Source organism: Xenopus tropicalis, chromosome 7 (genome assembly GCF_000004195.4).
Source record: "Xenopus tropicalis strain Nigerian chromosome 7, UCB_Xtro_10.0, whole genome shotgun sequence".
Lineage (NCBI taxonomy): Eukaryota > Metazoa > Chordata > Amphibia > Anura > Pipidae > Xenopus > Xenopus tropicalis.
Genome location: NC_030683.2, coordinates 22574410 through 22589630, shown reverse-complemented (window position 1 = coordinate 22589630; position 15221 = coordinate 22574410). Strand labels below are relative to the sequence as shown.

The window sequence follows — 15221 nt, the reverse complement described above, 5'->3', positions numbered from 1 at the left end:
GATTCATAATTTTTGATTACAGTGATAATTATAAAAGGGGGTTCTGTGTTGTGTGGGGATCTAAAACATATCTTTTAGTGACGCCACTGCCGCTAAAGTGAGCAAATTAGCATTGATGGTTAAGAGAACAAATACTGAAGGGCCTGCTGGCAGATCTGCTAAGAATTGTGCCCCTCGTGCCATTTGACATTTGTGCCTTTTGAGCCTTTCTGTGGCTTGGGATTGGTGGTGGCAAATACCATTAATGTGTATCATTGGCTCTCTTACCCACGTCAATTGCTTAGAAGATGCTGACTGATCAATTCATGAGTTGCAGACTTTTGAATTGCCAATTAAATTGTACAAGAGTCACCTGTCTGTAGCATTTAACACACTCTCGGGTATTTGCACCCCCTTATTATTTTTCAAGTTCATCCTTTTGTATTTATAGTATAAGGGCTTCGACAAAACTTACCACCCTTACAAATATTCTAGAGGTGCTTACAATAATATCACAGGCTGCACTTACAGTACATAGGCAATAAAATATGGAAAAACACAGTGCAGCCATTTAGTACACAGCCTACTGTCAGAGATAATGACATCAATGGGTCCCCCATGTCATAAAGTTTTCCAGCCGAGGACCTTGTGCCCCTTACTTCACGGCTCATATTGTGAAACAGTTGGGTTTCTGTCCTTCTCACATGCTCACTCATTCCTTCATTCACATTTTCCCACCTGGTCAGTGTATATAATGACAGGCCATTTATATGCTGACGCTTGTTAATGATTTATGAAGCATATATGATGTTTTTGCTAATTGCACTGAATTAAGGGGGTCAGTGGTACATAGCATCCAACTGATAAACTGTTTTGATATAACCATGCACCACATCTTTATAAAAATAACCAAGGCTTATAAAAATAATAATGTATCATGTTTATTTTTCTAATAAAAAGGATTGTGCCCTGCTTATCTCTACATATGAAAATGGGTTGAAATTAGATTCTGGAATACTTATGTTTGTTTTGTTCATGGACCCTCTTAAGCAGGGATCCCCAACCTTTGATACCCCTGAGCCACATTCAAATGGAAAAAGTTCTTGGGGAGCAACACAAGCATGGAAAAACTTCTTGGGGGTGCAAATTAGAGCTATAATTGGCTATTTGGTAGCCCCTGTGTTGACTGGCAGCCTATAGGAGGCTCTGTTTGGCTTTCCACTGGGTTGTATGCAATCAACATTTGCTTCCAAGATAGAAATTAAAAAATAAGCTCCTACTTTGAGGCCACTGAGAGCAACATCCAAGGGGTTGGGGAGCAACATGTTACTCCTAAGCCACTGGTTGGGGATCACTGCTCTAAAGAAACTGAAACTTGGGAACTTTTGGATTGTGCTATTATCATACTCTACATTACTCTTAAGGCAGTTTTGATTTGAACTCTAGAATATCTCTACATAACAAGCATCTTGATGTGCATATTGACTTCTTGCAACTGCATTTCATCTATAACGTTAGAAAACAAACATTTTTGGCTGTTCTACTTGTCCCTAAATCACATTTTTCCCCCCACAGACTCATTTACCAAAGCTGTGTTGATGGCATTGCTACAGAAGGTGAAATTTGGAGAAACTGTGTCTTACAAGGAATTAGCCGTCATGGCAGGGAACGAGAAAGCCGTGAGGGCTGTGGGCGGAGCGATGAGAAACAATCCGGTAAGAAAATGCCATAGAGGCTGAATTATGGAAATAGTTGCTACATTTCACCATTTCATTTTCTAACTAGTAGTAGACTAGGCAAAGTTCATTCCATTTGGTTACTATAGCCAGCTGCACTTGTGCAGTTTAGTACCTAGTTAAGGTACTAAAGAGCCCTGTTATGTGTTTGCTATGAATGTATGAGCTCAATCTTCACATCATATACATGTACAATAACAAAATCACTACTTTCTCATATAAACAGATGTCTTCCATTTGAATTAGTCACCTAGGGCTACCATACTCAGCACTGCTATTGTGAATAAATAGAAGCTCATAATATGAACTCCTCACTATTCCATATGGCATTCTGTTAATCTGCTTGATTACTCCTACACATGCCCTACAAACAATTGGTTCTCTCTCCTTTGTGCTCTGGGAGTAGCCATGTTGTTCATTTAATTGGTTGGACTAATTGCAGTTCATATCACAGCCTTCAGCCAGACCATGCTCTAGGGATTACATTATGGAGAGCACTTATTAATATAGATTACCAACAATTATTACTCTAAAATATAGTTAAGGCCTTACCAACTGGAGGTCTGAGGGCTGGTTGTGGCCTTTCAAGATATATTTTGTATCCCCCAGTCATGCTTTCCTGGGTTATTTGTGTTGCATGGACTTGTTATAATCCAACCCCTGGACATTATTTTGGCTAATCGACCTATGAGTACATTCTCAACTGTTCCATTTTAAATTCATTATTGCTCTGTCATTTGATGCTCAGTGGCATTGTTAACAGATTAACAGAACATGTTTGAGAATCCATGATTCAGGGCAATTTAATACAGTGCATATTCAACATTTATGCATCATTTTGATCTGCATGCAGACTATTCGGTGTCTTGGTTTACAGGTGAAGATAATTCTGCTCAAACACATAAAGGAGCCTGTCTGTGCAGCAAAACACTGAAAGCAAATAATTCAATGGATTTTCACCAACTCAATACTTTTTAATAACAATTGTTAAAGTGCCACTAAATCTTTATATTTAACTTTCCTTTTGCATCCACCATCCAGCTTTGAGGGCCAACTCTACTGTCCTGTACAGAAAGATCATAACCTTATGACTAGCATAGGTATTACTCTGTACTAGGGCAATTGCAGGACAATTTGAGGGTGATATATATTATGCACTAAAGATATTATTCACATTCAGTAATAAGTTTTAGAATTTATGCAACCTAGAAAAACCTTCACTATGCCTAGGTGGTCAATCCCCAAATGATTTTTTACATTATTATGGACTGTAGCTAGATACTTACGGCTATGTGAAATCAGAATATCCTTTGAATGAAATGCTTCTATCTCAAATGGAGACAAAAGGGCAGATATTCTAAATGTGGTCAGCCAACTCAACCCCTGACTTTAAGAAGTGCGGCCATCAATTGGCTTATGTAATCTAACATGTATGTTTTCCTTTGGTTTGTTTGTGTGCACTGTGATGATCCCAGGGGGCGGCCCTTAGTATTTAAAATGGCAGTTTTCTATTTAAAATTACCTTATGGCACATAGTAATAAAAAAGTATATTTTTATAAAAATGGTTTATTTAGGTTAAGCAGGGCTTTATGCAATATGTTTTATAGAGGCCTACATTGTTGGGGGGTAAAGTTTTCCTTTAATAGTTAGGCAAGTTGGTCAAGACTGGGAAGTGTAGGTGAACAACTGGAAGGTGACAGGTTGGACATCACTATACAGTATCTTATCTCTTAAACTTGCCCAGTCTAAAGGTGCCCATACACGGGCCGATTGTAGCTGCTGATATTGGTCCCTTAGGCCAGATATCGATTGGGCAGGTTAAAAAATCTAGTTGGATCGGGGACCGCATTGACTCGTTGATGCAGACCCCGAACCCATTGCGCATATTACTGGCGTTCTAATTCGATCGTTTGGCCCCAGGGCCAAACAACCGAATTAGCCTGAATTAACCCGATATCCCCCACCCGTAGGTGGGGATATCGGGAGAAGATCCGCTCACCAGGCGAGCGGATCGTAACGTGTATGGCCACCTTAAGACCCTGGTAACTAAGTGGGTTAGTTTATGCATTCAACTTTTTAAATGACTAATAAACAAGTTTATTTTTATTCAAATTATACCAATATATATATATATATATATGTATGTACACACACACACACTTATTTTCTATTTATATATTAATATAGCAATACAGCAAAACATCTTTGACATGCAGCTATTTCATTTGTATTTATTTTTCTATTCCTGATTTCTTTTTTTCTTTCTGCTGCTTTCCCTGCTAACTCCTACCTTACCCCCCCCCCCCCCCCCCGTGTCAAAACCACATTCCTTCCCAATTATTTTAATTGTTGACAGATTTCACTCACACGTTTCCAAACTTTTCAGCCTGATTCTGATTTCTCAACAAAAGCAAAACTTGGCTGTACATGGGTGGCGATTTAATGACTACACTGTCCATTTTACATTTGTGACTCACTGAGGAATTTTGGCACCGGGCTGACCCACATAACCAGAGTGGGAAAATGTAAGTCTAGTGGGCAGATTACAGTGGAGAAGCATAAAGACCTTGGAGACGTGCCATGCTTGTTTTACAAAGGAACCATGCATATGTGCGTGTATGGAAAGCGCATTGCATCTAACGAAGGATTAAAATCAAAAGTGTCTGCGCCAGCATGTTGCAAGTGGCAGGGCTCAGCTATGTAACACCATGGCTATCGTTATTAAAACATCTTTCAATAAAAGCAAACTGTCAGCAAGAAAAATAATAGCTCACTTTTAGACGAGAAGAAGATGGCTGAATGGCACAGCAGAAATTAAAAGGGCATAATATGTTTAGAACATAAGTTAGTCCATCTAAACAATTTGGATTTCAAATAAGTTATTAAAATTTTAAACTCCATGTGAAATATAAACTAACCCCTATATGTAATACAAGGCACTAAGTTTGCCCAGGAGCAGTAACCAATAGCAACCAATAAGATGTTTGCTTTTAAGTAGGTGACTAGAAAATGCTCCTGGGCAAACTTAGCACCATTTATTACATAGTCCCCTAGGTCTCTGACTTTTTCTCTATATCTGCAACCAGACAAGTTTAAAATGGAGTCTATGGGAGAGAGGCTTTCCGTAATTCGGACATTTCTGTAATTTGGATCTCCTACCTTAAATCTAGTAAAAATCAATCAATAAAACATTCATTAAACCCAATAGGATTGTTTTGCATCCAATAAGGATCAATTATACCTTAGTTGGGATCAAGTACAGGTACTGTTTTATTATTACAGAGAAAAGGGAATCATTTAACCATTAAATAAACCCAATAGGGCTGTTCTGCCCCAATAAGGGGTAATTATATCTTAGTTGGGATCAAGTACAGGTACTGTTATATTATTAAAGAGAAAAGGGAATCATTTAACCATTAAATAAACCCAATAGGGCTGTTCTGCCCCCAATAAGGGGTAATTATATCTTAGTTGGGATCAAGTACAAGGTACTGTTTTATTATTACAGAGAAAAAGGAAATACATTTTAAAAATCAGAATTATTTGATTAAAATGGAGTCTATGGGACACAGGTCTTTTTGTCATTTGGAACTTTCTGGATAACGGATTTCCAGATAATCGATCCCATACCGGTAATAATAAAACTGTACCTTGTTCTTGATCCTGACTAAGATATTTAATCCTTATTGGAGGCAAAACAATTCTGTTGGGTGTTTAAATAATTTTTAAATAATGTTTAAATAATTTTTTAGTAGACATAAGGTATGGAGATCCGAATTACGGAAAGACCCCTTATTCAGCTGATCCAAAAACTTCCGTATTTCCCTTTTGTGGAATCAATACCCACAGGGTTAAACAAAGCACAATAGGTTGCCCATTTAAATCGAAATGTACCTTGAAGTGTGTTGAAATGTTTTGCGATATTATTACAATATAAATAAAACATTTCTGTTCCATAGTGTTAGCGTGCCTCCGCTGCGGTCTGAAAGTAAGGGAATCTGCAGAAAGCCCTTTTTTTCCCCCTAAAGCAGCTCTGAAGTCTGTAATATAATCAAACGGTGGCATTATATTAGCGGACGCAAATTTTTTTATACTACCACCGAGGGATAGAGAAATAAGGGAAATAAGATTGTCCACAGCCGGCTCCCCGTCCTTACTCGAGGAAACCTACGCTTAGGAAACAAATTGCTCGGGCTTTGCTGTGCTATTTTCATTTCTGCTAACAGGAGAGCCGAGCTGTTCACTCCACAAGCCGCTATTCCTCTAGTTTGGATGCTGCTACTCTCCTGCAGCCTCGGGGCAAAGTTAGGTACATTCCAAGCAGACAGCAATTACATATCCTTTTTGCACTAAACTGCATTGTTATTCTGCGAGAAGTGTCGCCTGTTGGTTTGCATTATATTTCCCTGTAATATTCTATACTTGATAATGCTGGAAATATAAACTTATGTAGTATTCAAATCAACACCACAATGGCATCCCTTTTTTTTTCTAATATGTGCTTGTATTTCTCTATCCGAGGAGGGCACACTGCAAACCTACGGCTTAGGGGAGCAAGAATTTATTGTTGGTATTGGCAGGGGCCGTGGACCTCTTTGATTTTTTACTTGGGATTTGATTTTTACTTCTCTTGACTGTTTATAGTGGTGGTATTGAGCCACTTTATTCACTTTATTACTTCTTTATTGAATTCTTGGATCCAGATTTCTCAAAAAGATTTGGCTGAATACAGAAACTAATTTCATTTTACATATTAAAGGGACGGTTCACCATTAAGTTAACCTTTAGTATGTTATAGAATGGCCAGTTCTTAGTAACTTTACAGTTGGTCTTAATTTTTTATCATTTTTTAATTGTTTGCTTTCCTCTTCTGTCTCGTTCCAGTTTTGAAATGGGGGTCACTGACCCCTGCAGCCAAGAAATTAATGCTCTGTGAGGCTACAATTTCATTGTTTTTATTACTTTATTACTTATCCCACTCCTATTCATATTCCAGTTTCTCATTCAAGCCACTGCCAGGTTGCTAGAGTAGCAACCATATAAATTCCAAACTGGAGAGTTGCAGAATAAAATGCTAAATTTACAAAATTGCATTTAGCCCATGCACTCGGGGGTATAAATGACTCCTAGCATCTCACATTCTAATTGTTGGTCTGGTTCAACTAGGGTTGACACCTGTCTGGTTTTAACCCGGACAGCCCGGCTTTCGGTAGGTTTTCCAAATTAGGAAAACCAGACAGGATTCTTCAAGATTGACATGGCGATTGGCCATTCACCGATCACCATGTCATAGCCCTGCCCCTGTGATATCAGTGCCCCACCCCCGTGACATCACTGCGCCACAGTGATGTCATACCCCACCTTCCTGCCTGGAGTTTCCGTGCAGAAGAGGAGGCAACCCTAGGTCCAACAGAATTTACTGGTCTTTATTGAATCCTGTAGTCTACTTATTAGAGATGTAGCGAACTGTTCGCCGGCGAACTAATTCGCGCGAACATCGGGTGTTCGCGTTCGCGCAAATTCGCGGACTTTTGCCGATGTTCGCCACTTTGGGTTCACCGCGTTTTTTTTTTGGCGCCGCGTTTTTTCTCCTTGGTTTTCCGCCGCGTTTTTTCCGCTTCGTTTTATCGCCTATGCATATACATAGGAATAGCTTGCGGTTTTTTTTTTTGGCGTTATTTTTTGGGGGTTTTTTTTTTTTTTTTTGCGTTATTTTTTTGCGTTTTTTTTTTTGGCGCTTTTTTTTGCCGTTTTTTTTACAAGTATTTTTCAGAGAAGTTTTTGCCCTTGATCCCCCTCCTGCATGCCACTGTCCGGGTGGTGGCACCCTTTAAACAACTTTAAAATCAGTTTTCTGGCCAGAAATGGCTTTTCTAGGTTTTAAAGTTCGCCTTCCCATTGAAGTCTATGGGGTTCGCAAAGTTCGCGAATATTCGCGAGTTTTGGCGAAAGTCCGCGAACGGGTTCGCGAACATTTTTGCGAGGGTTCGCTACATCCCTACTACTTATACCGAAATATCCTTCCAGGCAATTGGTTTATTAGTTGTGCAGGGCCCCTTGGGTCTTTTCAAAGCTGGCAAAGCCCTCCAATATACTTATTACTATTCTTCACATTAGTTCTTATTCACTGGCAAAGCCCTCCGATATACTTATTACTATTCTTCACATTAGTTCTTATTATTTTGTTTTTGATAGCAGCGCATACAAATGGGCCACCATGAACGCTGGATCTGGTGCAGGCTACATTGCCCTTTTATCCCCTGAAATGAATGATATGCAGCGTGGGTCATGTGTGCTAGATTCATAGATCATTAAACATCCATTTGCATTTCCAATAAATGTGTTTATCAATATATGAAAAATTCAAATATTTAACACCTCAACTTCATTTTAATATTGTACCATATATGTAAGCCAACATTACATTGCAAATTTCACCTACAAAACGGGTGCATTTTCTTTTTCTTATTCTGAGCTCCTGTTGGAAAGATCTCATGAATCTGTTTTTCCCTATTGTTCTCCTGTAGAACTCGCCTCCTGTGTATACTATCTTAAACACTCGTACGTTAAGCTGTTTACTATTTTCACACTTCTTTGGCATGTAGGCCAACGGTGGCAGGAAGAGCAATTCTTTTATTCTTTAACTTGAGGGTCATTTTACTTATGTGACATTTGCAGCTCGTGGCTGTGACAACAAAACAGAAGCACAAAGGTATTAGGTCTGGGATCTGAGATTTATCATTATGTTAGAGTGATAGTAGGATATTGGCAGCTTCAAGCTTCTGTTTATAAGCATCTGTCTGTTCGTATTGGCAAATAATTATTACTCACGTAAGCATTGGTTTTTGCAGTATTTATTAAGAATATTACAAATCTCTACAAATAAAAAGTATTGGGGACTATATACATGAACGACTAAGGTTGATTTTTAGGCTTAAACATTTTACTGTTCATAACAAAATGGGTGATCCACACATACACTCCACTGGCCACACTTTTTTGTAATCTTGCTTAAACATTAAAGAACAGTGTATTGAGTGCAACAGTGTATTGAGAGTATTGAGTATTATATGATAGAAGCAACATAGTTTGCATCAGGTCTAGTAACCCATAGCAACCAATCAGATGTATTCTATCAACACTGGTGACCAGTAAATGTGACCTGTTTGCTGCTATGGGCTATTTTGCCTGGTGGAAACATTGCCCGAAATTGTGCACATTCAATTTGGCAGTTCTTCATTAATAGAAATGGCCATTATAGGTACACCATACTAAAGGGAAGGATCGCTTTTACCATGATTGGTTTTATGGTTTACATTACAATAGATTTTGAAGTCCTTGATCATTGCTGATATTGAGATTCTGACACTTTAGGCCGGTGCAATAAGTTCAGTATTTAAGATATGGCATTTTTAGCAATATTCATTTTTAGGGTTTAGTTTTCCTTTAATCCTTAAGAAGGCCATTTATTGATAGCTAAGCTGTCTTACTGACCTTGCCATATGAGCACATCTTTGCCTTATTAAGCCATACATAGATCAGGGTAAGGAAATATTTTGGCTGGCAGGCCACTGATTAAATTACATGGTACCCCAATCCAGACCTATTGGATTTGCCAATCTTCCTGACTAATAACTGAAAGACCCCCAGTCAGATATCCCTTGGTAAATCAAAGTTGGCCCTGTTTACCAGCTGGCTAAGAGTGGCTTGGTTGGGCGACAAGAGCAACCATGTGTGTCCAGTAGTGATGAGTGAATCTGTCCCGTTTTGCTTCGCCGAAAATTCGCGAAACAGCGAAAATGTCGGCCGTCGACTATTCTTTTGTCACGCGGCTATTCTTTTGTCGGCCGCGGCTATTCTTTCGTTACGTGGCTATTCTTTCGTCGCCCGCAGCTATTCTTTTGTCGTGCGGCTATTCTTTCGTCACCCGCGGCTATTCTTTTGTCACCCGCGGCTATTCTTTTGTCGCCCGCGGCTATTCTTTCGTCGTCCGCAGCTATTCTTTTGTCGTGCAGCTATTCTTTCGTTGCGCGGCTACTCTTTTGTCGCCGTGGCTATTATTTTGACACGCGGCTATTATTTTGTCACCTGCGGGTGACAATTTTTGGACATGCGGCAAATTTTTTCACAATCCGCCAATGGCGAAAAGCAGAAATTCGCCGCGAATCCATGCCTGGCGAAACATTTCGCCCATCACTAGTGTCCAGCTTGTGCCATTCTTCATCGATATTGATAGAATAGCCAAACCAAAAGATTCTCTTTCATTTGACTTGCTTATATATATATATATATATACTAGGCAGTATGGTAGCTTCTATACATGTTTCTCTGTGAAAAGATTGAGAGAATGACTCCTCTGCTTACACAGTAAGTGATACCATGATAATTTACAAGCTGTTACAGGAAATTGAAAGAAAACCCCCTGTTTATTATAAGTGTATGGTTTACCTTAAGAGTCCAAGGAAGTGTAAATGTCAGTGCTCTTTCTCTTTAAAATAATTTTATTTTCTCATGATTTATTGGCACCAATATATGGATTGCAAGTTGTGCCGACGACTTGGAGGATGGGATGCTAGGAGTATTGATTGGTTGTCCTTGATGTGTCCATCCTGCTTTTTCTTGCAGGGTGCACAATATTAAGCACTTCAGACAATAAGGGACATGTGTCTGCTTGTCCTTCAGCAGGAACCTAATGTGAGTAAGGGACCTCTGAATATTACTAATGAACTTCACTGCACAACAACAGACAAATACAAGTATGTTCTATCTGCCCAGATATGTGCTGCGAAACCTTTGAAATGCGCTAATCAGACAGCGCTCATTAAACAATGCCTTCTATCTACACGGCTTGTATTAAGCATTGTGTTCGCTATCATTTTCTTTATAGATCAGGCGACAAATAACTTTTGTTTTTTAGTTATTGTGTTTTACAGAGGGATTGATTTTCTTTTTCTCCAGGATAAAGCTGCTAACCAAAGATGACCGTTCTAGTGATAACCTCAAAGATAATATGTTTAGGCCAAAAGAATCTGTAAGGTATCAGTCAAATGAGCTCTGTAACATAACCATGTCTAAAAATAAATAAATATATATATATATATAGGGAAGATTTTATATTACCTTTTTAGAAAAGAAACACACATTTAACATGTTGTGTTACAGAGCTGGTCAGAAAAGGGCAAGTTAAGAGGGCTTTTGAATTAAAACTGTACATATAATTTAGATAAGTGTTTACACCAAGGCCTCACAGTTTTAAGCATAATCAGCACTTACCCCCTTTTCTCCTATGTAATGCCACAACCAGAATTATATTATATACAGGTTTTTTTTTACATTTCATCAACAAAAAAGAGCATTCTAGAAAAGTATATTATTTAGCAAATGGGTCTAAGCATTGCCCTCTCCTCACACTAAGCTCTGCTAGTACAGGTATGGGACCTGTTATCCAGAATGCTCTGGGGTTTTCTGGAAAAGGCGTCATTCCTTAATTTGGATCTCCTACCTTAAGTCTGCCAAAAAAAATATTTAAACAGTAATTAAACCCAATAGGGTTGTTTGGCTCCAATAAGGGGTAATTATATCTTAGTTGGGATCAAGTACAGGTACTGTTTTATTATTACAGAGAAAAGGGAATCATTTAACCATTAAATAAACCCAATAGGGCTGTTCTGCCCCCAATAAGGGGTAATTATATCTTAGTTGGGATCAAGTACAGGTACTGTTTTATTATTACAGAGAAAAGGGAATCATTTAACCATTAAATAAACCCAATAGGGCTGTTCTGCCCCCAATAAGGGGTAATTATATCTTAGTTGGGATCAAGTACAGGTACTGTTTTATTATTACAGAGAAAAGGGAATAATTTAACCATTAAATAAACCCAATAGGGCTGTTCTGCACCAATAAGGGGTAATTATATCTTAGTTGGGATCAAGTACAGGTACTGTTTTATTATTACAGAGAAAAGGGAATCATTTAACCATTAAATAAACCCAATAGGGCTGTTCTGCCCCCAATAAGGGGTAATTATATCTTAGTTGGGATCAAGTACAGGTACTGTTTTATTATTACAGAGAAAAGGGAATCATTTAACCATTAAATAAACCCAATAGGACTGTTCTGCCCCAATAAGGGGTAATTATATCTTAGTTGGGATCAAGTACAGGTACTGTTTTATTATTACAGAGAAAAGGGAATCATTTAACCATGAAATAAACCCAATAGGGCTGTTCTGCCCCAATAAGGGGTAATTATATCTTAGTTGGGATCAAGTACAGGTACTGTTTTATTATTACAGAGAAAAGGGAATCATTTAACCATGAAATAAACCCAATAGGGCTGTTCTGCCCCAATAAGGGGTAATTATATCTTAGTTGGGATCAAGTACAGGTACTGTTTTATTATTACAGAGAAAAGGGAATCATTTAACCATGAAATAAACCCAATAGGGCTGTTCTGCCCCAATAAGGGGTAATTATATCTTAGTTGGGATCAAGTACAGGTACTGTTTTATTATTACAGAGAAAAGGGAATCATTTAACCATGAAATAAACCCAATAGGGCTGTTCTGCCCCAATAAGGGGTAATTATATCTTTTATTTTATTTTATAAAAATGGAGTCTATGGGAGATGGCCTTTCCTTAATGTGTAACTTTCTGGATAATGGATTTCTGGATAAGGCGTCCCATACCTGTATAAGAGTATATATGCTCTAAGATGTTAAAAATATCCAAATGTATACTTAGGAGGATATTTACTAAGGTTCGGGTTTTTTTTTCGTAATTTCGTATTTTTCGTAATTTTCGTATTTTTTTGCATCAACATACAATATTTTTTGCCATTTATTATGAGACAAAATCAGTTAAGAAACTCACCTCAGGCGGCAGCAACCCCTAAGTTACCAGGGATGGCAAAAAGCTGCTCCTGGTAACTTTGAGAGCCGAAGTTCCGATTTTTAAACCAGAAATTTGACTCTGCTAGTGCAGAAAGCGATCTCCGCATTAGCGATGCGGTCCCCCCCATGACCCCCTCCGGTGCTGTAAAGGTAAAGCATGGGAGAGGCGTAATCGGAGGAGCCACCTCGGGCGGCCCAGGGGCCAAAAGCGCCTCTGGACAAAACTGTTACAAATCCGAAATAAAAAAATATGCCATCTAAAATCTGTTAAGATCACATCAATGGCAGCTATTCTTTTTACAGCTGGAAGATCTTTCTTTGTTTTGTGGTTTTAGAGGTTTTCCGTTTTTTATGACACTTCCATTTGAGCGACAATGGGGAAAAATGTGCGGTTTCACATTTTTCCCCATCCTTTTTTTCTTTTCTTTTTCAATTCAGATATTTTAATAAATGACTAGACATTTGTGGGTTTTGGGGAAATGAGTTTAGTCATGGTTTCAAAAAACTCGATAACCATAAAAATCCGAATGTTGCTAAATCCTAATTCCTATCAATGGGCAAAGTAGTTTTATGAAACTCAAAGAAAATTAGTGGTGTCTTGATTATACTAGATCAGTGCTTTCCAACTTCTGTGGCACCGAGGGCCGGACTTTTTCCGGCCTCCGTGGTGGAGGGCCGATAATGGAAGTTAGTTTTGACCACTCCTCTTTTTAAAACCACACGCACTTGAAACCACACCCATGTTATCGCATGGCCATAGCCATATTAATGGTGGTAGTACAGCAAAAACTTGCCATACTCTGCCTTCTCTACCCTGCCTGTATGTGCCATACTCTGTCTGCCCTATGCTGCCTGTGTGTGCCATACTCTGCCTTCCCTACCCTGCCTGTGTGTGCCATACTCTGCCTTCCCTACCCTGCCTGTGTTTGCCATACTCTGCCTTCCCTACCCTGCCTGTGTGTATGGCACACACAGGCAGCATAGGGCAGGCAGAGTGTGGCACACACAGGCAGCCTACAGTGACACAATGCTGCTACTGCTCCTACAGTCTGCACAATAACTATATATTAAAAAACTTTTTAATTGCAGTACCACCTCAGTATATGTTCTTTTTATAGTGTGCAGGGTTTATTTGTGGGTTTCTACTGCTATCTGAGGTGTGAACAGGGGAACAATGTGGGTGATTACAGCCTGAGCCTGAGGTGTGAACACTGCAGGGGTAGAACAATGTAGGGATTAAAAGGTGTGAACAACACAGGGGATTACATTTTTAAACAATACAGCCTGATTACAGCCTGAATCTGAGGTGTTAACCATGCAGGGGGGCAGTACTGATACAATTTAAAGCTTACACAAAGGTAAGTTATCAAAGCAGCCAGACAGGTGGGGGGCCACACAGAGGGGGGTCGAGGGCCGCATGCGACCCGCGGGCCGCCAGTTGGACAGCACTGTACTAGATAATTAACCTAAAGTGTAAATTGGGCCGCTTCCACCCATAAAAAAGCCATATATAACCAAGTCATCAATCATCTGTCCAGTCCTGTAAAATAGCCAGTTCATCATCAGTACAGAATATCTTCAGAAATCTTTAGCCACCATGAACGGAGCAGGAAAGCTACAAATAGGAGATTATAACAACCAGCAATAAGAAGGTCTATGAGGGTGGACCAAGAAAATAAATACTAATCTTAGCCAACGAGAGGAACAATATTCAGGGGGAAATCTTGGCTGAGAATGTTAAAAATTGGACAATTATTATATTAAAATGTAAATACATTAGAGGCTATTATAGATACCATTTTTTGGTAGAAAAGCACAAAGTCCACCCCTTTAGATTTGACTTAAAGCAGTGAAAATGAGGGCATTGAGGTTGTGGAATTCTCTTCCGAGTGATGGCAGATTCTGCTAATGACTTTTAATGGTGGCTTTTATGATTTATTGGTGTAATATCCATAATATCCATTATAGATAAGTATATATATTTTTATGTATAATTGTATTGATAGGTCTGTATAGGTGTATGTATAAATATGCACTTTGGGTCATTTTGACTTGATAGACTATTGATAATGCTATATAAGGACTATTGCTATATACCTGATGGGTTATTGTTTTTTTGCAACCCAAACTAGCTAGGTAACTATGTATCTAGTCCACACATATCTAAAATGGCCACATTCTCTGGTTTTCCTCAGCCCACAGGGCATTTCTGAGATGTGACAAACCAGCCTGCTGACCAGTCAATCAGATTGTTACATTACTATTTGGAAGCGCACAACCCAAATCACTTATGCAGGGGTCATGCACCCAAGGAATTGGTTAAAAACTGACCTAGTTATATTAAGCTGTGGGAAAAATAGAGATCCAAAGCTTTCCTGAAAAGTAAATTGGCTGACCCAGTGTTGATATATGGCTAAAGTAGGACAAACCATTGAGCTTCAGTTTTAGTGTATATGCAAAGTTCTTAAACTTGCCATTAGTGATGAGCAAATCTGTCCCATTTCGCTTCGCCGAAAAATTTGTGAATCTTTCAAAAGATTCGCGAAACGGCGGAAAATTCGCGAAACGGCAAAAATGTCGCATGTCAAAAAAAAAAATTGTCGCCCGCGGC

The 15221-nt window shown here is 38.9% G+C and overlaps 1 protein-coding gene across 5 annotated transcripts in view; it reads left to right on the top strand.

The window, feature by feature from the left end:
- The window catches only part of mgmt (O-6-methylguanine-DNA methyltransferase), a 308175-nt gene that overhangs the window by 263307 nt on the left and 29647 nt on the right, over nucleotides 1-15221 (top strand). For all 5 annotated transcript variants that reach the window (XM_018095368.2, XM_018095369.2, XM_018095370.2 and 2 more), the window contains one exon: nucleotides 1555-1694. In XM_018095368.2, coding sequence (XP_017950857.1) covers nucleotides 1555-1694 — 140 coding nt within the window. The remainder of the gene's footprint in view (nucleotides 1-1554; nucleotides 1695-15221) is intronic.